This window comes from Oncorhynchus masou, chromosome 12 (assembly GCF_036934945.1).
Source record: "Oncorhynchus masou masou isolate Uvic2021 chromosome 12, UVic_Omas_1.1, whole genome shotgun sequence".
Classification (NCBI taxonomy): domain Eukaryota; kingdom Metazoa; phylum Chordata; class Actinopteri; order Salmoniformes; family Salmonidae; genus Oncorhynchus; species Oncorhynchus masou.
This window is the reverse complement of record NC_088223.1, coordinates 88,400,537-88,423,829: the sequence shown is the minus strand read 5'-3', so window position 1 is coordinate 88,423,829 and position 23,293 is coordinate 88,400,537. Positions and strand designations below refer to the sequence as shown.

The window sequence follows — 23,293 nt, the reverse complement described above, 5'->3', positions numbered from 1 at the left end:
GAGAGAGTGAGAGAGAGTGTGAGAGGGAGTGAGAGAGAATGAGAGAGAGAGTGAGAGAGAAGGAGAGAGAGAGTGTGAGAGAGAACATTGTTTTATTAAGATCACATGATGTGGACTATATATGATTTTCAGATTATATGCATGAAATATCTTCAAAATGTATCTTATTGCTGGCATCGAAACTTCTCTGACATTCTGCGATGAGCATCTATTGTCCAAGATGTACGCAGTATGCTGCATCACTGAATGGATAAGGGTCATATTTGCATAGGGGTGTGTGTTCCTGACCCTGATGTTGAACATCCTGCCTCGACCTGTGCTGCATATGCTTTTTCACGCTACCGTTGGACAGACTGAAGATCTTTTATTTGTTTCAAGAAGCTACCAAATTCCTCAACCGTCAGAAAAAACAAGAAACATGTTGTATTGCCACACTTAATAAGGAGATTGTTTTATGCTCCTGGCCTTGCTCATCAATGCTGTTGCTTGCCCACAATAAAATACACTGGATGCTGGAATGTGTAAAGATTTGTCCCATGCCCTTAAAAGGAGGGTGTTTATGTGTATTATCATCATAACAATGCAGCTGAGAAAAAATGATGAACACCGAGGAACATTTATAAATCAAGTTTATTTAACCTCTGCACTCAAAACCATTTACAAAAGAACATTATGTACAACTACGCCATTTATTTTTACACATTTCACCTCTGTGCTGTCTTATCTGTGTCTTGAAAGAATGTATAGTGAATGGGCCGAGTTATGGGGTGCACCAGGGTGTGTATGTGTGTGTGTGTTGTGTGTGTGTGTGTGTGTGTGTGTGTGTGTGTGTGTGTGTGTGTGTGTATGCGTATGCGTGCGTGCGTGCGTGGCTGTGTGTGTGTGTGTGTGTGTGTGTGTGTGTGTGTGTGTGTGTGTGTGTGTGTGTGTGTGTGTGTGTGTGTGTGTGTGTGTGTGTGTGTGTGTGTGTGTGTGTGTGTGTGTGTATGCGTATGCGTGCGTGCACGGCTGTGTGTGTGTGTGTGCGTGCGTGTGTGTGTGCGCGTATGCGTGTGTGAGTGTGTGTGAAATGGTATATATACGTTTCCGTTTCCCTTCACTTGGTTATAGTCACCACAGTGGGATAAGAAATCTTTAAAAAATAATATTTGGTCTGAATGAAGATTGATGCATTTTAATATGACTACATATTTTCAAGAGAGTAATTTGAGTTGACAATATCCTTAAATATACTGTAGATCCATGTTCTGTAGATCTACGTACTGTAGATCCATGTACTGTAGATCCATGTACTTTACATTTACATTTAAGTCATTTGGCAGACGCTCTTATCCAGAGCGACTGCCTGGATAAGATCCATGTACTGTAGATCCATGTACTTTAGATCCATGTGCTGTAGATCCATGTACTGTAGATCTACGTACTGTAGATCCATGTACTTTAGATCCATGTACTGTAGATCCATGTACTGTAGATCCATGTACTGTAGCTCTATGTACTTTAGATCCATGTACTGTAGATCCATATACTGTAGATCTATGTACTGTAGATCTATGCACTTTAGATCCATGTACCGTAGATCCATGTACTGTAGATCTATGTACTGTAGATCCATGTACTGTAGATCCATCTGAACAGCCACTGAGCATCTTTAAGATCGATTTTATTTGTCAACATAGTTATGTTGTTACTGCAATGTCCTTCTAAATTGTTTGAGATTAAAAGTACATTCCCCTTCAAATAAAATAACATCTCCATCACCACCTAAATTGTAATAAATAAACATCAATCCCAAGTTTAGCAGATGTGAGCTACAAACGCTGCTATAAGACACTGTATATCAAGATACACCACATGCGATACTAATACCTAAATATGCATTTTCAATATTACATTACACAGTGGTTGTTATGGAATGTTCCAAATAGATTCTTAAATTGAGAGAACAAACCCAAATGCACACTGGGATTCATGTCAATAATGAACCTGAATGATCTCAACACAATGCCATGACTTTCACCAAACATACAAATAGAGCAAATTCATTATGACAACAAGGAAACTTTCTTCACCCTAAAAACATTTGTAGAGACATGCCTTTAAAAAAAAATATATATATATATATATATACAGTTGAAGTCAGAGGTTTACATCCACTTAAGTTGGAGTCATTAAAACTCTTTTTCAGACACTCCACACATTTCTTGTTAACAAAATATAGTTTTGGCAAGTCGGTTAGGACATCTACTGTGTGCATGACACAAGTGACTTTTCCACCAATTGTTTACAGACAGATTATTTCACTTATAATTCAGTATATCACAATTCCAGTGGGTCAGAAGTTTACATACACTAAGTTGACTGTGCCTTTAAACAGCTTGGAAAATTCCAGAAAATGATGTCATAGCTTTAGAAGTTTCTGATAGGCTAATTGACATCATTTGAGTCAATTGGAGGTGTACCTGTGGATGTATTTCAAGGCCGACCTTCATACTCAGTGCCTCTTTGCTTGACATCATAGGAAAATCAAATGAAATTAGCCAATTATTTTTTTAGACCTCCACAAGTCTGGTTCATCCTTGGGAGCATTTCCGAACGCCTGAAGGTACCGCGTTCATCTGTACAAACAATAGTACGCAAGTATCAACACTATGGGACCACGCAGCCATCATACCGCTCAGGAAGGAGACGCGTTCTGTCTCCTAGAGATGAACGTACTTTGGTGAGAAAGTGCAAATCAATCCCAGAACAACAGCAAAGGACCTTGTGAAGATGCTGGAGGAAACAGGTACAAAAGTGTCTATATCCACAGTAAAATGAGTCCTATATCGACATAACCTGGAAGGCCACTCGGCAAGGAAGAAGCCACTGCTCCAAAACCGCCATGGAAAAAGCCAGACTACGGTTTGCAACTGCACATGGGGACAAAGATAATACTTTTTGGAGAAATGTCCTGTGGTCTGAAGAAACAAAAATAGAACTGTTTGGCCATGATGACATCGTTATGTTTGAGGAAAAAGGGGGAGGCTTGCAAGCCGAAGAACACCATCCCAACCATGAAGCATGGAGTGGCAGCATCATGTTGTGGGGACACTTTGCTGCAGGAGGGACTGGTGCACTTCACAAGATAGATAGCATCATGAGGAAAGAAAATGATGTGGATATATTGAAGCAACATCTCAAGACATCAGTCAGGAAGTTTAAGCTTGGTTGCAAATGGGTCTTCCAAATGGACAATGACCCCAAGCATAGTTCCAATGTTGTGGCAAAATGGCTTAAGGACAACAAAGTCAAGGTATTGGAGTGGCCATCACAAAGGCCTGACCTCAATCCTATAGAAATTTTGTGTGCAGAACCGAAAAAGCGTGTGCGAGCAAGGAGGCCTACAGACCTGACTCAGTTACACCAGCTCAGTCAGGAGGAATGGGCCAAAATTCACCCAATTTAAAGTGGGAAGCTTGTGGAAGGCTACCCAAAATGTTTTACCCAAGTTAAACAATTTAAAGGCAATGCTACCAAATACTAATTGAGTGTATGTACACTTCTGACCCAATGGGAATGTCATGAAAGAAATAAAAGCTGAAATAAATAATTCTCTCCACTATTATTCTGACAATTCATATTCTTAAAATAAAGTGATTATCCTAACTGACCTAAGACAGGGAATTTTTACTGAGATTAAATGTCAGGAAATGTGAAAAACTGAGCTGAAATGTATTTGGCTACAGTGTATGTAAACCTCCGACTTCAACTATATGTATCTGTTACAAATGCAGAGCAGTGCAACCCAAGTCAAACCGTGGGTACAGTTGGTCCCTTTTTCATGGATTCTTTCAAGGGCCTAGTTATTATGTGCCAGAGCTGCACGCATTGTTCTGCAAATGTTTTGTGCAGTAGACTTCAATGTTCTGTCTAAAATTGTCCAAAAGACCAAAAGACCTATTGACGATGACATTTGGAGGACATGGAACTAGAAGCAACCAGATTCTTAGTAATAAATACTCAGGGAAACATTGTGATGTGGACATCTTCAATCCATACTGCTACAGTAGTTAGGCTGCTGTCCATATTGCATTTAGACATTTACAATGATCCAATGTATAGTGTCTCTAAAAAAAGTCTCATGCCAGCATTAGTACAGACTATCAAATGATATTGTCCAGGCGTATGACTGGTGCAACCACACAGTCATTACATAATTGTGTCAGGTGTTGCCCTGATTGATCCGTGCTCCACCTCTCCATTCCTACTCTGTCCATTGGCATGAACTGACTCCCTGGCCAGGGGAGAGACCAGGTGGACTCTGTTATTTCCGCTGGTGCTCTGGTAGACAGCCCCAGGGAGGGCTCTCATCTGGCCAGTGAAGGGGCTCCCAGGCAGAGACGTGCAGGGGGATGGGGAGTTGAGGTCAAACCCAGGCTCTAGGCGAGAGCCAGTCCCTTTGCTGACACAGCGAGGGCTGGGGTTGACGGAGGACAGGGTCTGCTGACTTCCGTTCAGGTAGGAGGTATTGGTGGAGCCCAGGCGAGAGGAACGTTGGTTGTAGTAGGCCCTCCAACCCTTCTGCTTCTTCTTCTGATGGCAGCGGCACTTAAGGATACGGATGAAGGCCTGCTTGAACTCTCGGCTGTAGCAGGGGTAGATGATGGGGTTCAGGCAGCTGTTGAAGTAGCCCAGCCAGAAGATCACCTTGAAGAACGTCTCCGAGGGACGCAGGTTGGCGTTGAACGATCCTGAGAGAGTACATGATGAAATAGATTATCAATTGAGAGATATTATCGGAAAAACAAATGTTATTACGCATCTTTTAGGCATTACTTTTTTTTATGACACATGACTTTACATTTGAGAAATGATTAAGCTGTGCTATGTACTGTTGTGGTAGATGTATCCTGAGACAATAATGTAAGTGAGGAAGCATCTCTTCAATCCATTCATTTTGATGATCAATAGATGGCAGTATTCAATAGAACCTCACAGAAAGCCAATGTTCCGGCAGCTATCCACCGGCATTCTCCTCTCACTCCGCACCACTGATCGAGAGAGACGGAGAAAGGTGAAATACAGGCTTGCTGTCACCTTCCCAGACCTTTCAGATCAATGATCAGCGACGAAGGAGATGAGATGAGAAAACGTTTTAGGGAGTGCAGGGCGGGGGTCTTTATTCAACTCTTTAATACAGACAGATTGTCTGTCTGCTGGTAATTTTGAAGCGTTATATATTTTTTCCCGATAGAACTTAAGACAAATTTATTTCAAATATATAATCATACATTCATTCAAGCATGAAAGGTACATTCTATTGTGTGTGATACGACACACCTACCTCAAGCACCTGATATACACAGCCCCCCCCCCCCCCCCCCCGATAACAGAGAGATGGAGATTGGTGGCTCTCCAACGCTTACAATGATGGCTACACAGTGATTCCAATGGCTACCATCTTGGTGCTGATTCTATTGTCTTGGCTGTTTCCTGTTTCGGTTTGTTTTAGATGGAGAAAGATAAGGTGACTCACTGACGGCACTCATCATTACTGTACTATGGTCTCCTTAACCACTGAGGTCAACTCTACCGACCTCACATCAGCCTTCACTGATTCTAAATAAGCTACTGAACCTTGAATGTTAAAGAATAAAAGCTATACAACTGCAAATGTGGAAAAAGTTAAAGATAAGGCAGGATTTACAAGCAATCTCACATTCAATAAAGAAATCATTACAGTAAGCAATGCCACTACTGCGCTGGCATAAGATAGTATCAGTTTCAGAGAAGCACTTTCTGGAGTTGTATCTTTATCTTTACTGTCTCCAGCTCATAAACAAAGGTCACAGAGATCCGTCATCATTCCAAAGTCTTCCTAATTTTACAGCCGAACTAATCCCAGAGGCTTTCACTGCTGGGAGTCCACTGTTTTACTGCCCTTGCACTCCTCCCCTGTTGAACATCACATCCCCTTTTTTGGCCTTTTTGGACTCAGCATTGTGGGTACTCATCCACTTTGGTATGTCCTGCCACAGAAACCCTGGCTGTCACGTTATTGGATGAAAACCTGAAGAGAAAGATGTGGCATTCCATCCTGGTTCTCTCTTTAGACTCTGGGATGGAGAGATGTTTAACAAGAGTTATTACTGTATTTTCTCATAATAGAACCATGGCTCTTAGAACCATCTAATTCAAGGACACATTTGTAATTTCTCAGCCTGGCCTGAGGAGAGACTGTGGTTACACTGTAGTCCTTTCCTGCAGTTAAATGACCTAGTGTCCCCATGGGTGTAATGTTATCAATAAAAACAATTATAAACCTTTTTTTTTTTTTTTTTTTAAACGCCAGAAATCTGGTGTTTCTATGTCAAACGGTTTTGGTATATGCCAGTCTTCTGTGACATATATAAAGTGTAATATTGGGATGCAACTCAACATTGAATACATTTCAAGTCTATTTCTGACATGGTACAGGTGTCTTACTTTTTTAAGCCCTTAACTATGAATATTTTTTAATTTAACCTTAATTTAACCTTAATTTAACTAGGCAAGTCAGTTAAGAACAAATTCATATTATCAACGACGGCCTATCCCGGCCAAACCCTAACCCGGAGAACGCTGGGCCAATTGTGCGCCTCCCTATGGGACTCCCAATCATGGCCAGTTGTGATACAGCCTGGAATTGAACCAGGGCCTGTAGTGAAGCCTCTAGCACTGAGATGCAGTGCCTTCGACTGCTGCGCCAATCGGGAGCCCAAATGAGTGTGAGGTGAAAACCTTTGTTTCAAAGTATATTTGTTTCAAACCAAGAAACACACTGTGTGACCCTGATTTAGTCCACTGCAGTAATTAATGATGTGCTTCTGTCTGGGTTTGTTTTCCAGTAAAACGTGTGTACAGTTCTCCAGCACAGGTCCATACACTGTAACCTCCTCAACCCCGAACCTCCCTCGTCACATGAAGCCAACCCACTATACCGGGATTGGTGTCAATTCCATTTAAATTCTGCAAGTACACTGAAATTCCAATTCCAATTATTTTCAATGCTTTTCAATGAGGGAAATTTGGAATTCGACTTTCGAATTGACTAGAATTGAAATAGAATTAACTCAAACCCTGCACTATGTTCTGATAGTGCTCACTTGAGAAGATTTAGGATGCTCCTCCGTGCCGTCGTGCCGTGCAACTGTGGAATCCAGGGCAACAAATCACAGCTCTCTGTCCAATTTCTCTGTCCACAGTCTATCTAACCCAGTGATTTAATCACTAATTCACCACTTAATCTACTGGCAACGTCTTTCACACATCCAGAAACCAGATGCTTCCGGCTTTCTTATCTACTAATTGACCGAGTCCTTCTCGACGGCTGCTTAACGCTGGCTGACTATCAAGCCAAACAAAGGAAGGTAGTCGATGTTGCTCTACAGACGGAGTAAACAACAAAGCAACTGGACTGGTGAAATACATCAGACTCTAAAGAGAGACAGCAGTTAAATGTACAGTGCCTGTATGAGGTCTTTAGGGGTGGCAGGTAGCCTAGTGGTTGGAGCGTTGGACTAGTAACCGGAAGGTTGCAAGATTGAATCCCCGAGCTGACAAGGTACAAATTTGTCATTCTGCCCCTGAACAAGGCAATTAACCCACTGTTCCTAGGCCGTCGTTGAAAATAAGAATTTGTTCTTAACTGACTTGCCTGGTTAAATAAAGGTTTAAATTTGTTCTTAACTGACTTGCCTGGTTAAATAAAGGTTTAAATTTGTTCTTAACTGACTTGCCTGGTTAAATAAAGGTTTAAATAAAGGTTTAAATTTGTTCTTAACTGACTTGCCTGTTCTTAACTGACTTGCCTAGTTAAATAAAGGTTTAAATTTGTTCTTAAAATAAAGGTTTAAATTTGTTCTTAACTGACTTGCCTGGTTAAATAAAGGTTTAAATTTGTTCTTAACTGACTTGCCTGGTTAAATAAAGGTTTAAATTTGTTCTTAACTGACTTGCCTGGTTAAATAAAGGTTTAAATTTGTTCTTAACTGACTTGCCTGGTTAAATAAAGGTTTAAATTTGTTCTTAACTGACTTGCCTGGTTAAATAAAGGTTTAAATTTGTTCTTAACTGACTTGCCTGGTTAAATAAAGGTTTAAATACTGCAGTGCCCTGTGAGGATGCAGGCTTTCAACACATCTCCTGGCTTCATCCTGAGGGCTGCTAAAGAACAGCATGTTCGAGGAACGGGGAGGAGAACTCAGGATAAAATGCAGCAAACACCTCCATCTATAATTGTTCCTGGACTCATTTCACAATCAGTCGCCATAGAAATAATCCCAAACGGAATCTCTCAGTCCATGCCCTCTCCTGCCAATGTGGAGGCCATTAGAGGAACTGCATTGATGGCACGAGAAAATAACTGGCATTTAAAAAAATAAAAAATTAAGACAGAAGCATTGATGGTATGTACAAGGAGGGGTTTATCTTTTGTTCTAGTTTTGGTTTCTTTTCTAAGACACACTTGACTATGATAGAGTAGGCTATGAATGACTCAGATCTACCTGGGAACTAAATACCCTCGGACCTCTCCTCACACATCTACGAATGGACGAAAGCATGGAGTCAAAGATCATGTCCAAAACCAGACATTTACAAACTAAACATGACAATTTGAAAAATAAGACGGGGAGTTTTTGGAGCGAGAGTAAGACATGTATAAAAGCAACAGATACTATTAATAAGAAGGGGCTAGAAGAGTCTTATATGGTGAGCTACCGAGTGGCTAGGACAGGGAAGCCCCAGACTATTGTGGAGGACTTCATTCTTCTTGCTGCCGCGGATATGGCTGGGACAATGCTGGGGGAAAAGGACAGAGAAACTATACAGACAATGTCTTCAACAAACAACACTGTTTTACAACACATCAGTGACATGGCAGGAGATGTTTTGAAACAATTATTACTGCGAAATACAAGTCAGTGAATTATATGCGTTACAGCTGGATGAGTCAACAGACGTGGCGGGCCTGGCACAGCTCCTGGTAAATGTCCGTTAGGTTTATGGGGGGTCAATTAAGGAAGACATCCGCTTCTGCAAATCACCGGAAACCAGGCCAACAGGAGAGGATATTTTTAAAGTACTGGACAGCTTTGTGACATCAAATGGACTTTGGTGGTCAAGATGTGTTGTTGGTATCTATACTGAAGGTGCAAAGCCATGACAGGGAGACATAGTGGAGTGGTAACGCACGTGCAAGCAGTTGTTCCCAATGCCACTTGGGTACACTGCAGCATCCACCGAGAGGTTCTTGCTGCCAAGGGAATGTCTGACAGCTTGAAAGATGTTTTGGACACTACAGTGAAAATGGTTAACTTAGTTAAAGCAAGGCCCCTGAATTATCGTGTATTTTCTGCATTATGCAATGATATGCCAGTCGTGTGAGAAACTATCTGGGTGATGTTTTTTCTCACCTGAATGATCTGAATCTTGGATTACAGGAACTCTCTGCAACTATATTCAATGTGCGGGACAAAATTGAGGCAATGATTAAGAAGTTGGAGCTCTTTGTCTGCATTAACAAGGACAACACACAGGTCTTTCCATCATAGCCTCATAACCTTAACTATGATTTTTTTGTGTGGATTCGTTATCTCTTTCATGCCCTGCCTCTAGTCCACTTACCGATATCTCAAGAGAGCCTCATCGAAATTGCAACAAGCGGTTCTGTGAAAATTGAATTTAATCAGAAGCCACTGCCAGATTTCTGGATAGGGCTGCGTTCAGAGTATCCTGCCTTGGCAAATCGCGCTGTTAGGACACTGATGCCCTTTGCAACCACGTACCTATTTGAGAGTGGATTCTTCTCGGCCCTCACTAGCATGAAAACTAAATACAGGCACAGACTGTGTGTAGAAATGATTTAAGATTGAGACGCTCTCCAATACAACCCAACATGGCATTGCTACATTCATCATTTCAAGCACACCCTTCTCATTAACCTGTGGTGAGTTATTCACATTTTTTTGCTGAACCGATAAGCTTTTATATGTAAGATGGCTAAATAAAGAGCAAAATTATTATATTATTATTATATTATTATTTGTGCCCTGGTCATATAAGAGCTCTTTGTCACTTCCCACGAGCCAGGTTGTAACAAAAACTCATTCTTATGTTTAATAAATGTATCGTATAGTGTGTGTGTGGCAGGCTTACAATAAATATAATAAATAATAATAATAATATATCCCATTTAGCAGACGCTTTTGTCCAAAGCGACTTACAAGTCGGCTGGGGCCACTACTTTTTACATATGGGTGGCCCTAGCGGGAATCGAACCCACGACGCTTGGCGTTGCAAGCGCCATGCTCTACCGACTGAGCCACACAGGACCCTGTGATGGCAAAAAAAAACATTTGAGAGTACAGCTGGAGGCTGAATGTTTGAAGGGGTACGGGACTATGCAAAGTTTGGGAACCACTGATCTAGAAGCATAAGGGACCCATCACCATCATATCACGCTCAAATTACAGCTCATTGGAGAATTTGGGTTGGTTAGTTAACTAGTCTGAAACCTTCTGGAATCATCTATTAAATATGGTGGGAATGCAATATGATTGTCTGTACACGCTTAGAAAAAAATATGCTATATATAACCTAAAAGGGTTCTTTGGTTGTCCCCATAGTATAACCCTTAAAAAAACATTTTTTTTTTGGTTCAAGGTATTTATACTTGGAACCAAAAAGGGTTCTACCTGGAACCCAAAATAGTTCTACCTGGAACCAAAAAGGGTTCTCCTAGTGGTCCAGCCAAAGAATCCTTATTGAACCCTTTTTTCTAAGAGGTTATATATTCAACTTGTAACCTTGACAAAACAGTAAATATTGGTTACATAACATGGAAAGCGACAATGGAAGAGCAATATCTTTAGTATGTAATGTTTCGGTTCATCTGGTGAGTTTTGTGATGAAAAAAGCAAAACCTCTCAACTTCTATCCTGATTACCATCATCTTTGTTTGTTTGAACAGATGTTGTTTCCTGTTTTCCTCACAAAATGATCCTTCTATTGTTCACCACCTCCGCATGAGGACAAGGTGTAAGATACAGGCATACTAGATCACAGAGCACCATTGTTTGTGGTAATTACATTATGTTGGGTGATACAAACAAAACATGCCTTTCGTTGGGTCAGTGCAGACAGCTTGAGAATTGCATAGTTTATACTGGCAGTGAAAAGTGGCGCTATCGTCAAAGACAATCTACAAAAGCTTTCAAATAGATTATTTAAAATCCTGCCAGTTGCAATAGACTGTCGAATATGGACACCAAGAATATTTGACCCAGCTATTTTGATCCAATTTGTCAGAGAGAACGGCTACACAGTAGGTTAACGACTGAAAACATATGAGTGAGTGCTTTGTAAGGACCCAATCATTTCCAATGAAAACACCATATATCCCAATTATTACAGTTTACATCTTGGGTTTTATTGCATAATTGAGATAATACCTATTCTCAATCTCCATACCTCAAGTAAATAAGAATTGAATATAACGTTCTGTAGATGATATATTCACTGATATACTGGTAGTCTGAAAGCATTGTGAGGGCAGAGAAAGCAAAGACGGAGCTATTCAGGGCTTATTGTTGCTCCCAGAATACATAACACATATATCAAACATCCTATTCCATAACCCCGATAGGAGGGGGAAATTACAACCAGCGTCAGGAAAGCTGTAATCCTTCAAACCAATGACATTTTTATTATTTTAAAATGTCCCTGAGCTTCTCGGGGGAGGGTCCAACAGGGTTCCTATACCGTATGGTACACACAAAGACACGGACAAACGGCAGACTAATTAGGTTACTACCCAAAGCATTGTCTTAATTTTGCAACATCAATTTACTCTGTGCGAATCTTCACTGGCTGTCACCACCTCTACACATTGCTTCCACTTCCATGGTGTGGCCAGGCTAGGTGACTGCTGTGCCTCAATGCATATACGTCTCCATCTCTATTACCCACACAGCCTTATGGTCCATACTGCACCCAGACGAGGCCTCAGGAAACTAAAGGGAGCCACGATTGGACATTAAACACCGGGTAATGTCAGCAGTTCCAAATAACCTGCTTATCGCCACAACACTGACCATTTCTGTCATCTCAAGCACGGTGAGGACTGATCGATATCAAGCTTGAAAAAGGAGAATTCAGGATTTATTTATGTGATGAACAAGCTGGTTTAGTAAAAGCACAAAATAATGAGTATAATCAATAATTGATCATATTTGATGCTATTTGTAGCTATAGTCTCCTGCCTAGTGATATAGGGCTATTGGTGTTTTTTGTAGCTATCTATATAGTCTCCTGCCTAGTGATATAGGGCTATTGATGTTTTTTGTAGCTATCTATATAGTCTCCTGCCTAGTGATATAGGGCTATTGATGTTTTTTGTAGCTATCTATATAGTCTCCTGCCTAGTGATATAGGGCTATTGATGTTTTTTTGTAGCTATCTATATAGTCCCCTGCCTAGTGATATAGGGCTATTGATGTTTTTTGTAGCTATCTATATAGTCTCCTGCCTAGTGATATAGGGCTATTGATGTTTTTTTGTAGCTATCTATATAGTCCCCTGCCTAGTGATATAGGGCTATTGATGTTTTTTGTAGCTATCTATATAGTCCCCTGCCTAGTGATATAGGGCTATTGATGTTTTTTGTAGCTATTTATATAGTCTCCTGCCTAGTGATATAGGGCTATTGATGTTTTTTGTAGCTATATATATAGTCCCCTGCCTAGTGATATAGGGCTATTGATGTTTTTTGTAGCTATTTATATAGTCTCCTGCCTAGTGATATAGGGCTATTGGTGTTTTTTGTAGCTATTTATAGTCTCCTGCCTAGTGGTATAGGGCTATTGATGTTTTTTGTAGCTATATATATAGTCCCCTGCCTAGTGATATAGGGCTATTGATGTTTTTTGTAGCTATTTATATAGTCCCCTGCCTAGTGATATAGGGCTATTGATGTTTTTTGTAGCTATATATATAGTCCCCTGCCTAGTGATATAGGGCTATTGATGTTTTTTGTAGCTATATATATAGTCCCCTGCCTAGTGATATAGGGCTATTGATGTTTTTTGTAGCTATTTATATAGTCTCCTGCCTAGTGATATAGGGCTATTGATGTTTTTTGTAGCTATTTATATAGTCCCCTGCCTAGTGATATAGGGCTATTGGTGTTTTTTGTAGCTATTTATAGTCTCCTGCCTAGTGATATAGGGCTATTGATGTTTTTTGTAGCTATCTATATAGTATCCTGCCTAGTGATATAGGACTATTGATGTTTTTTTGTAGCTATTTATATAGTCTCCTGCCTAGTGATATAGGGCTATTGATGTTTTTTTTTTAGCTATATATATAGTTCCCTGCCTAGTGATATAGGGCTATTGATGTTTTTTGTAGCTATCTATATAGTATCCTGCCTAGTGATATAGGGCTATTGATGTTTTTTGTAGCTATTTATATAGTCCCCTGCCTAGTGATATAGGGCTATTGATGTTTTTTGTAGCTATTTATATAGTCCCCTGCCTAGTGATATAGGGCTATTGGTGTTTTTTGTAGCTATTTATAGTCTCCTGCCTAGTGATATAGGGCTATTGATGTTTTTTGTAGCTATTTATATAGTCCCCTGCCTAGTGATATAGGGCTATTGGTGTTTTTTGTAGCTATTTATAGTCTCCTGCCTAGTGATATAGAGCCATTGATGTTTTTTGTAGCTATTTGTATAGTCTCCTGCCTAGTGATATAAGACTATTGATGTTTTTGTAGCTATTTATATAGTCTCCTGCCTAGTGATATAGGGCTATTGATGTTTTTTGTAGCTATTTATATAGTCTCCTGTCTAGTGGTATAGGGCTGTTGATGCTTTTGCTTTAGTGCTTTATTTGTAATCCCATTAGGTTTTGCTGAAGCAGCAGCTATTCATTCGGCGGTCATCACAAAAACATAAAACATGACGAGTAGCAGAAACTCTCATACACCGATAGACAAGAACAGTCACACACACATGTAAAATACAATATATACAAACAGTACAACTAAAGGATAATGTATGTGTAGATTGTGTGTGTTATAATGTGACAGTGTGTCTGGTTGTGTGTGTGTGTGTGTGTCATTTCTTTACAAAATGTAAAGGAAAGATTGCCCGTTTCTAGTGCCAATGACTAGAAAATATGGCAAGTTAATTCATGGAAAAGTTAATACCCTTTTCCCACATAATAAAAGGAAGTTAATACCCTACATGTTTTGGCATGGGTACATACTGCTTCTAGTTAAATCCTTATTATGAAAACTCTATATTGTTGGCATACTGTATATGAAAAAAATTATTATATATGTGTGTGTGTGTGTGTGTGTGTGTGTGTGTGTGTGTGTGTGTGTGTGTGTGTGTGTGTGTGTGTGTGTGTGTGTGTGTGTGTGTGTGTGTGTGAGAGAGGGAGTGAGGTAGGGAGAAAGTGTTTCTGTCTGTATATATCTGCTTGAGTGCTTAAGTGTTTATACAGCGCATTCGGGAAAGTACTCCGACCCCTTGACTTTTTTCCACATTTTGTTAGGTTACAGCTTTTTTCTAAAATGGATTCAAATTCATTTTTTTCCTCGTCAATGTACACACAATACTCCATAATGACATCACAATACTCCATAATGACATCACAATACTCCATAACGACAGAGTGAAAACAGGTTTTTGTGAATTCTTTTGCTAATTTACAACATAACATTTAAAAAATACCTTATTTAGGTATTCAGACCCTTTGCTATGAGACTCGAAATTGAGCTCAGTTGCATTCTGTTTCCATTGATCATCCCTGAGATGTATCTACAACTTGATTGGAGTCCACCTGTCGTAAATTGAATTGATTGGACATGATTTGGACAGGCACAAACCTGACTATATAAGGTCCCACAGTTGACAGGGTATGTCAGAGCGAAACAAAACTATGAGGTCGAAGGAATTGATTGTGTCGAGGCACAGATCTGGAAAAGGGTACCAAGACATTTCTGCAGCATTGAAGGTCCCAAAAAACACAGTGGCCTCCATCATTCTTAAATGGAAGAAGTTTGAAACCACCAAGACTCTTCCTAGAGCTGGCCGCCCGGCCAAACTGAGCAATCAGGGGAGAAGGGCCTTGGTCAGGGAGGTGACCAAGAACCCGATGGTCACTCTGACAGAGCTCTAGAGTTCCTCTGTGGACGACGACCCTAAGCACACAGCCATGATAACACAGGATTGGATTCAGGACAAGTCTCTGAATGTCCTTGAGGGGCCCAGCCAGAGCCCAAACTTGAACCTGATCCAACATCTCTGGAGAGACCTGAAAATAGCTGTGCAGCGACGCACTCCATCCAACCTGACAGAGCTGGAGAGGATCTGCAGAGAAGAATGGGAGAAACTCCCCAAATACAGGTGTGCCAAGCTTGTAGTGTCGTACACAAGAAGACTCACGGCTGTAATCACTGCCAAAGGTTTTTCAACAAAATACTGAGGAAAGGGTCTGAATACTTATGTAAATACTTATGTAAATGTCACATTTTTTGCCAACATTTCTAAAAACCTGTTTTTGCTTTGTCATTATAGGGTATTGTTTGTAGATCGATGAGGGGAAAAAACATTTAATCAATTTTAGAACAAGGCTGTAATGTAATAAAATGTGGAAAAAGTCACGGGGTCTGAATACTTTCCAAATGCGCTGTATACTTGCATTGGAGGACACTAGCAGAGAATAGGCTGTTCGGTTAGATGCTGTCCTGTCATGTCACACACACACGCACGCAAACATACGCACACATTCAAGGTTCAAAAACAACATGTATGCGTGCAGTGTCATATCTATCTAACAGGTATGTGGTTCAATTTAACCCAATAGAACTAGTGAGAAATTGTGACACAAGTTTGCAACAAACAAAAAAAACGCCAAACCTACCGATGGGCAGCACGAGGAAGAATGGCAGCCAGCAGAGAATAAACATGCCTACCACCACACCCAGAGTTTTAGCAGCTTTCTTCTCTCGGGAGAACTTGAGCAGTTTCACCGTTAGTGTGCTCCGCGCCTGGCCTTTGCCCGTGACGCAGTATTCTTGCAGCTGTGCGTTTTTGCAGTGGATCCTGAGCGTGAGCTCATTCGAGTCCATGCGTTCTTTCATGACCCCCGCCTCCAAGTTCTTAGTTGTCCGTTTGGCAACTACATAAACCTGGCAGTACATGCACAGGATGACAGCCAGAGGTATGTAAAATGAACCCAGGGAGGAGAAGAGTGCGTAAAAGGGCTCTTCGGTGATGGGGCAAACGGTGTCATCATTTGAGGGTGGTTGTTTCCACCCTAGTAGAGGTCCGATGGAGATGACAGTGGCGAGAACCCACACACCGAGCATGGCCAAAATTGCTCTTTTCTCCGTTACTATACAGGGGTACTGCAGTGGGTAGCGCACGCCTATATAACGGTCTATGGATATTACGCACAGGCTCATGATGGAGGCCGTGCAACATAACACGTCCACTGCTGCCCAGATGTCACAGAAGATCCTCCCGAATACCCAATAGTCGAGAATCTCCAGTGTTGCGGACACGGGCAGAACTGTGGTACCCAGTAACAGGTCTGCAATTGCTAGGTTGATAATGAAATAGTTCGTTGGGATACGCAGGTGTCTGTTGCACACAACGGAAAGTATTACGAGTATGTTGCCCACGATTGCGAACAAAATGAAAGCGCCCAGAACCATACCAACTGACACGGCTCGGGTAAGGTCCAGAGGATTCCTGTCTGTGTAATTCGCTGTGGTCAAATTGGAATTATTTGCAGACAACGGTCCTGGTGTCTCTGCGTACAGCTCAGAGGACCCGTTACTCCAGAAGTTGGCATCATTAGCAGTATCAAAACTCATGTTGATGACCCAGTTCCTCCATACCAGATAAGTGTAAATCCATGGATCAACACAGACACATTGTTCATTTTGTTAAATCACCAGTATTCTTCATTTCAAGTGGCTTTGGAAATTAAAACAATTACTAAGAATGAGCGCAAAACGGATCGAAAAAGCGCAATGACCTATGGTGTGGTTCCATAATCCCCTGATGTTTCCCGGAAAACTTCAATTTCATAACACAAGATTATATCACTTTAACCAGCTGCTGCAGTCGTCGTGACTGTCGCCTCTCACTCCGTCCCCTCCTCTCTACTCTGCAGCGTTGCCACGGTGGTGATACAAGCTGTCGAAACGCAGCAACATCACCAACTGACCCCTCCCGCATCCATGTTCACAATATACAACCTTTCCTCCCCTTTCTTCACTGACCTAAACGTATTGGCACTGGACGTCATCCGACATGCCCTCACAAAAATGTTTCCAGGACTGACCAATACGGGAATCCTGAAACTGAGAAGCACATGGCTATATCAACCAGTAATTTAAATCACAGGCATATGCAATAGCATGTGCCATCAACACGCCAATTATTATATGATATATCTATGGTGCTTTCAAGACAAGTGGGAGGTCGGAGATTTCCAAGTTCCCAGTTGTTTTGAATGCTGCATTAAAACTCTACGCAGTATGTGTCAAGGCCAGCGCAACAACAACTATAAATTGTTGCATTGCTATAGTAAGGACTACAAATCAAAGCACTAACCTGTAGGCCTACTGGTGATTACAGTGAGTGTACAAAACATTAGGAAGATCATCCTAATATTGAGGTGCACCCTATTTTACCCTACCTTAATTTACAAGGTGTCGAAAGCGTTCCACAGAGATGCTGGCCCATATTGTCTCCAATGCTTCCCACAGTTGTGTGAAGTTGGCTGGATGTCCTTTGGGTGGTGGACCATTCTTAACACTCTTAACACACATACAAACTGTTGAGCGTGAAAAACCCAGCAGTTCTTGACACAAACCATTGCGCCTGTCACCTACTACCATACCCTGTGCAAAGGCACTTAAATCTTTTGTTTTGCCCATTCACCCTTTGAATGGCACACACACACGATCCATGTCTCAATTGTCTCAAGGCTTAAAAATCCTTCTTTAGTCTGTCTCCTCCTCTTCTGATTGAAGTGGATTTAACATGTGACATCAATAAGGGATGATAGCTTTCACCTTGATTCACCTGGTCAGTTTATGTCATGGAAAGAGCAGCAGTTCCTAATGTTTTCTACACTCAGTGTAGTCATTGTCTCATAATTAGGCTACAATCTACACAAACTTAATGCACAATTGATTGTGATGACATAATTTAGACTACACTTTGGATGTCTTTTAGGGACCATCAGCCTACACCTGAAAGTTAGACTTTAATAATCATTCAAACTACTTTCTGTTTAGTGTTGGGGAATCTACTCTGAAAACATACATTTACTAAGCTACCATCTACTTCACACGGGAATAATTAAAGCTACACTAAAGCTAACCTTAATGAGAAAAATATTGTTTACTTTACTCAAGTTACTTTGAAAAATTATTTCACTAAATCTAAAACTACTGTGTGATACATTATATCTACATCTGAAATGTCATAGACTACATATTGCAAGAACAAATCCCTCTGGAGTCAGATGTTAACAGCAAGAAGAGATCCCTCTGGAGTCAGATATTCATTTCAAGAACAGATCACTCTGAAGTCAGATATTCATTTCAAGAACAGATCACTCTGGAGAGTCAGATATTCATTTCAAGAACAGATCACTCTGGAGAGTCAGATATTCATTTCAAGAACAGATCACTCTGCAGTCAGATGTTAATAGCAAGAAGAGATCCCTCTGGAGTCAGATGTTAATAGCAAGAACAGATCCCTCTGGAGTCAGATATTCATTTCAAGAACAGATCACTCTGGAGTCAGATGTTAATAGCAAGAAGAGATCCCTCTGGAGTCAGATGTTAATAGCAAGAACAGATCACTCTGGAGTCAGATGTTAATAGCAAGAACAGATCCCTCTGGAGTCAGATGTTAATAGCAAGAACAGATCCCTCTGGAGTCAGATGTTAACAGCAAGAACAGATCCCTCTGCAGTCAGATGTTAATAGCAAGAAGAGATCCCTCTGCAGTCAGATGTTAATAGCAAGAAGAGATCCCTCTGCAGTCAGATGTTAATAGCAAGAACAGATCCCTCTGGAGTCAGATGTTAATAGCAAGAGCAGATCCCTCTGGAGTCAGATGTTAATAGCAAGAGCAGATCCCTCTGGAGTCAGATGTTAATAGAATGTGCAATCTAGTTTATTAAACACAAACACAGTTTCAGGTGAGAATCGGGTAGATCTGATGCTCCATAGAACACAGTAGCAGTTCACTTACTATATTATTATAATTGTAATATTTATTTCTTAGTTTTGTTATTTTATATGCTTTGTTTGTGGCCATACTGTTTCATATTATAGAAAAAAAAATGACAACCAGAAAGGCAAATCATAAGTAAACCAAGCATCACACACAATAGGAGTTACATGTCAAATGCAGGCCCCTGGTGGAAATTAGGCAAATTGCAACATCACTTAGTCTGAATTCAAACAACTCTCCCCCTCCCCTCCTCAACCAACACAATAGATTACAACACCAGTAATGGCACCTTCAATGATTACCGTAATGGCATTGGTACCATAAAACTGTTTTGTTTACGGTAACTTATTAGCAGCCTAGCACCTGTAAGTTACTGTAAAACAACAGCAATCATTATCATTATCGTATTTCCCAGCTGCTCTACTGCAGGTAGAATTTTTGGAATTGTTTTTTAATATCTGTGTATTTTTATTGATTGATTAATCTTATGCTACAATTTTTTTTTAAACTTTTTTGTTTATAAACTAATTCATTCATTTACATTTACATTTACATTTAAGTCATTTAGCAGACGCTCTTATCCAGAGCGACTTACAAATTGGTGAATTCACCTTCTGACATCCAGTGGAACAGCCACTTTACAATAGTGCATCTAAATCATTTAAGGGGGGGGGGTGAGAAGGATTACTTTATCCTATCCTAGGTATTCCTTGAAGAGGTGGGGTTTCAGGTGTCTCCGGAAGGTGGTGATTGACTCCGCTGTCCTGGCGTCTTTTCTGTCCTGGCGTCTTTTCTGTTGTTTTTACATAAAATTTTTACATAAAATTTAGATTTTATGCACCCGTCAGTGAAATTCTTGTTCCAGTTTAAACGGCTTCGGTGGTCAACCTCACAACGTTCCTCATTCTGTCATTCTGAATCCAGGTTACGGGGGAACACATTTCAATGGTTGGATTTTCTAACTCTGACTGGATTCCAGTAGGAATTACACATCACTTTGCAAGCCAGCATAATGTGACTTGCAGGTAGGGTTGCAAAGTTCTGACAACTTTCCCCAAATGTCCAGGTTTTCCATAAACCCTAGTTGGAAGATTCCAGGAAACTGGAGGAAATAAACAGGAAATCCGGAATACCTCCACCAGATTTTGCAAGCCTACTTGCAGGCATGAGGTGGCCTGTAAACCATGAGTTTCAGGCCCCTTTATTAGGGTAAAGCTAGGCCCTCAAATGCCTTATGAAATAGATATTGTGTTAAAGAATGTAACATTAATGATAACACACTCGCTGAGGATCTCACTTGGTGAAGACCACAGACCTGAACATTGATGAGTGCAACAATCTTGTCTCGGTCACTAACACAGTCATGGGTGGTAACTCTACAATTCGTTCAAAAGGCAAGGCACTCTGGGAAATATGCAAATAAGGCTTTATAGTAAGAGTATGTTAACATAAAAAGACTACAGTAGCATTATTGGCAGTGTAAATCAATTACAGTAAAAGTATTGGATACCGTAAAATATGGTACGGAGGCATACTATTCTCTTTTCTGTTGTTTTTACAGTAACTTTTACAGTAACAGGTAAGTTTATTGTTTGTGGACTTCAGGAAACAGCAGAGGGAACACCCCCCTAATCCACATCGATGGAACAGTAGTGGAGAGGGTAGTAAGTTTTAAGTTCCTCGGCATACGCATCACAGACAAACTAAATTGGTCCACTCACACAGACAGCATCGTGAAGAAGGCGCAGCAGCGCCTCTTCAACCTCAGGAGGCTGAAGAAATTCGGCTTGTCAGCAAAAACACTCACAAACTTCTACAGATGCACAATCGAGAGCATCCTGGCGGGCTGTATCACCGCCTGGTACGGCAACTGCTCCGCCCACAACCGTAAGGCTCTCCAGAGGGAAGTGAGGTCTGCACAACGTATCACCGGGGGCAAACTACCTGCCCTCCAGGACACCTACACCACCCGATGTCACAGGAAGGCCATAAAGATCATCAAGGACATCAACCACCCGAGCCACTGCCTGTTCACCCCGCTATCATCCAGAAGGCGAGGTCAGTACAGGTGCATCAAAGCTGGGACCGAGAGACTGAAAAACAGCTTCTATCTCAAGGCCATCAGACTGTTAAACAGCAACCACTAACATTGAGTGGCTGCTGCCAACACACTGACTCAACTCCAGCCACTTCAATAATGGGAATTGATGGGAAAGGATGTAAAATATATCACTAGCCACTTTAAACAATGCTACCTAATATAATGTTTACATACCCTACATTATTCATCTCATATGTATACGTATATACTGTACTCTATATCATCTACTGCATCCTTATGTAATACATGTATCACTAGCCACTTTAACTATGCCACTTTGTTTACATACTCATCTCATATGTATATACTGTACTCGATACCATCTACTGTATCTTGCCTATGCTGCTCTGCACCATCACTCATTCATATGTTTATGTACATATTCTTTATCCCCTTACACTGTGTATAAGATATTAGTTTTGGAATTGTTAGTTAGATTACTTGTTGGTTATTACTGCATTGTCGGAACTGGAAGCACAAGCATTTCGCTACACTCGCATTAACATCTGCTAACCATGTGTATGTGACAAATAAAATTGGATTTGATTTGATTTGAAGTGGCAGCCAGAAATTCACTTCGATAACAACATTATTTTTTTTTTACAGTGTATATTTTATTTAGAAAATAATAGTGTGTAGCTCCAGTAGTTAACAAAAAATGTATTTAACTACTGAAAACACTAACGAGATTTGAATTTAGGTAACTGCCACCAAGCTACTGCAAAATGTAGTTAAATTACCTGCTGAATTACATGTAGTTCACTACTCCACAACACTGTTTGTGTTCTGTTATTAGCACACCAAGTACATTTTTGTTGCTGGTAGAAGGCTACCACAAATGAATAGAGTAAGGGGTAGGCAGTCGTGTGGATCCTGCCCCAGCCACTCTGGAGCCCAGCATTAAAGGATGACAGTGTGGACAAATATTTCAGCAAATCATCCACAATTGCATAAAGTAATTCAATCCATTCCAGTGAAAGCAAAGAGAAGTTGCTTGAAGACGAGTAAATTCATTCTAAATAAAAGGGTTTCTGTGCACACAAGAACAGAAAAACACACACACACACACACACACACACACACACACACACACACACACACACACACACACACACACACACACACACACACACACACACACACACACACACACACACACACACACACACACACACACACACACACACACACACACACACACACACACACACTGGCACTTTAATATATATTCCATTCCTTTACTTAGATTTGTGTGTATTAGGTCGTTGTTGTGGAATTGTTAGATTACTTGTTAGATATTGCTGCACTGTCGGGAACTAGAAGCACAAGCATTTCACTACCCTCGCATTAACATCTACTAACCATGTGTATGTGACCAATAACATCTGCTAACCGTGTGTGTGTGACCAATAACATCTGCTAACCGTGTGTATGTGACCAATAACATCTGCTAACCGTGTGTATGTGACCAATAACATCTGCTAACCATGTGTATGTGACCAATAACATCTGCTAACCATGTGTATGTGACCATTAACATCTGCTAACCGTGTGTATGTGACCAATAACATCTGCTAACCGTGTGTATGTGACCAATAACATCTACTAACCATGTGTATGTGACCAATAACATCTGCTAACCATGTGTATGTGACCAATAACATCTGCTAACCGTGTGTATGTGACCAATAACATCTGCTAACCGTGTGTATGTGACCAATAACATCTGCTAACCATGTGTATGTGACCAATAACATCTGCTAACCATGTGTTTTTGACCAATAACATCTGCTAACCATGTGTATGTGACCAATAACATCTGCTAACCCTGTGTATGTGACCAATAACATCTGCTAACCAAGTGTATGTGACCAATAACATCTGCTAACCATGTGTAT

The 23,293-nt window shown here is 40.7% G+C and overlaps 1 protein-coding gene across 1 annotated transcript; it reads right to left on the bottom strand.

Moving 5' to 3' along the window:
* Positions 1-2,662: 2,662 nt before the first annotated feature.
* LOC135549246 (alpha-1A adrenergic receptor-like) lies at positions 2,663-16,911 on the bottom strand. Its single transcript, XM_064979273.1, has 2 exons — positions 15,954-16,911; positions 2,663-4,733 (listed from the first exon to the last, which is right to left on the bottom strand). The coding sequence occupies exons 1-2, from the start codon at positions 16,909-16,911 to the stop codon at positions 4,192-4,194; spliced, it is 1,500 nt and encodes a 499-aa protein (XP_064835345.1). The 3' UTR covers positions 2,663-4,191.
* Between the last annotated feature and the right edge of the window lie 6,382 nt (positions 16,912-23,293).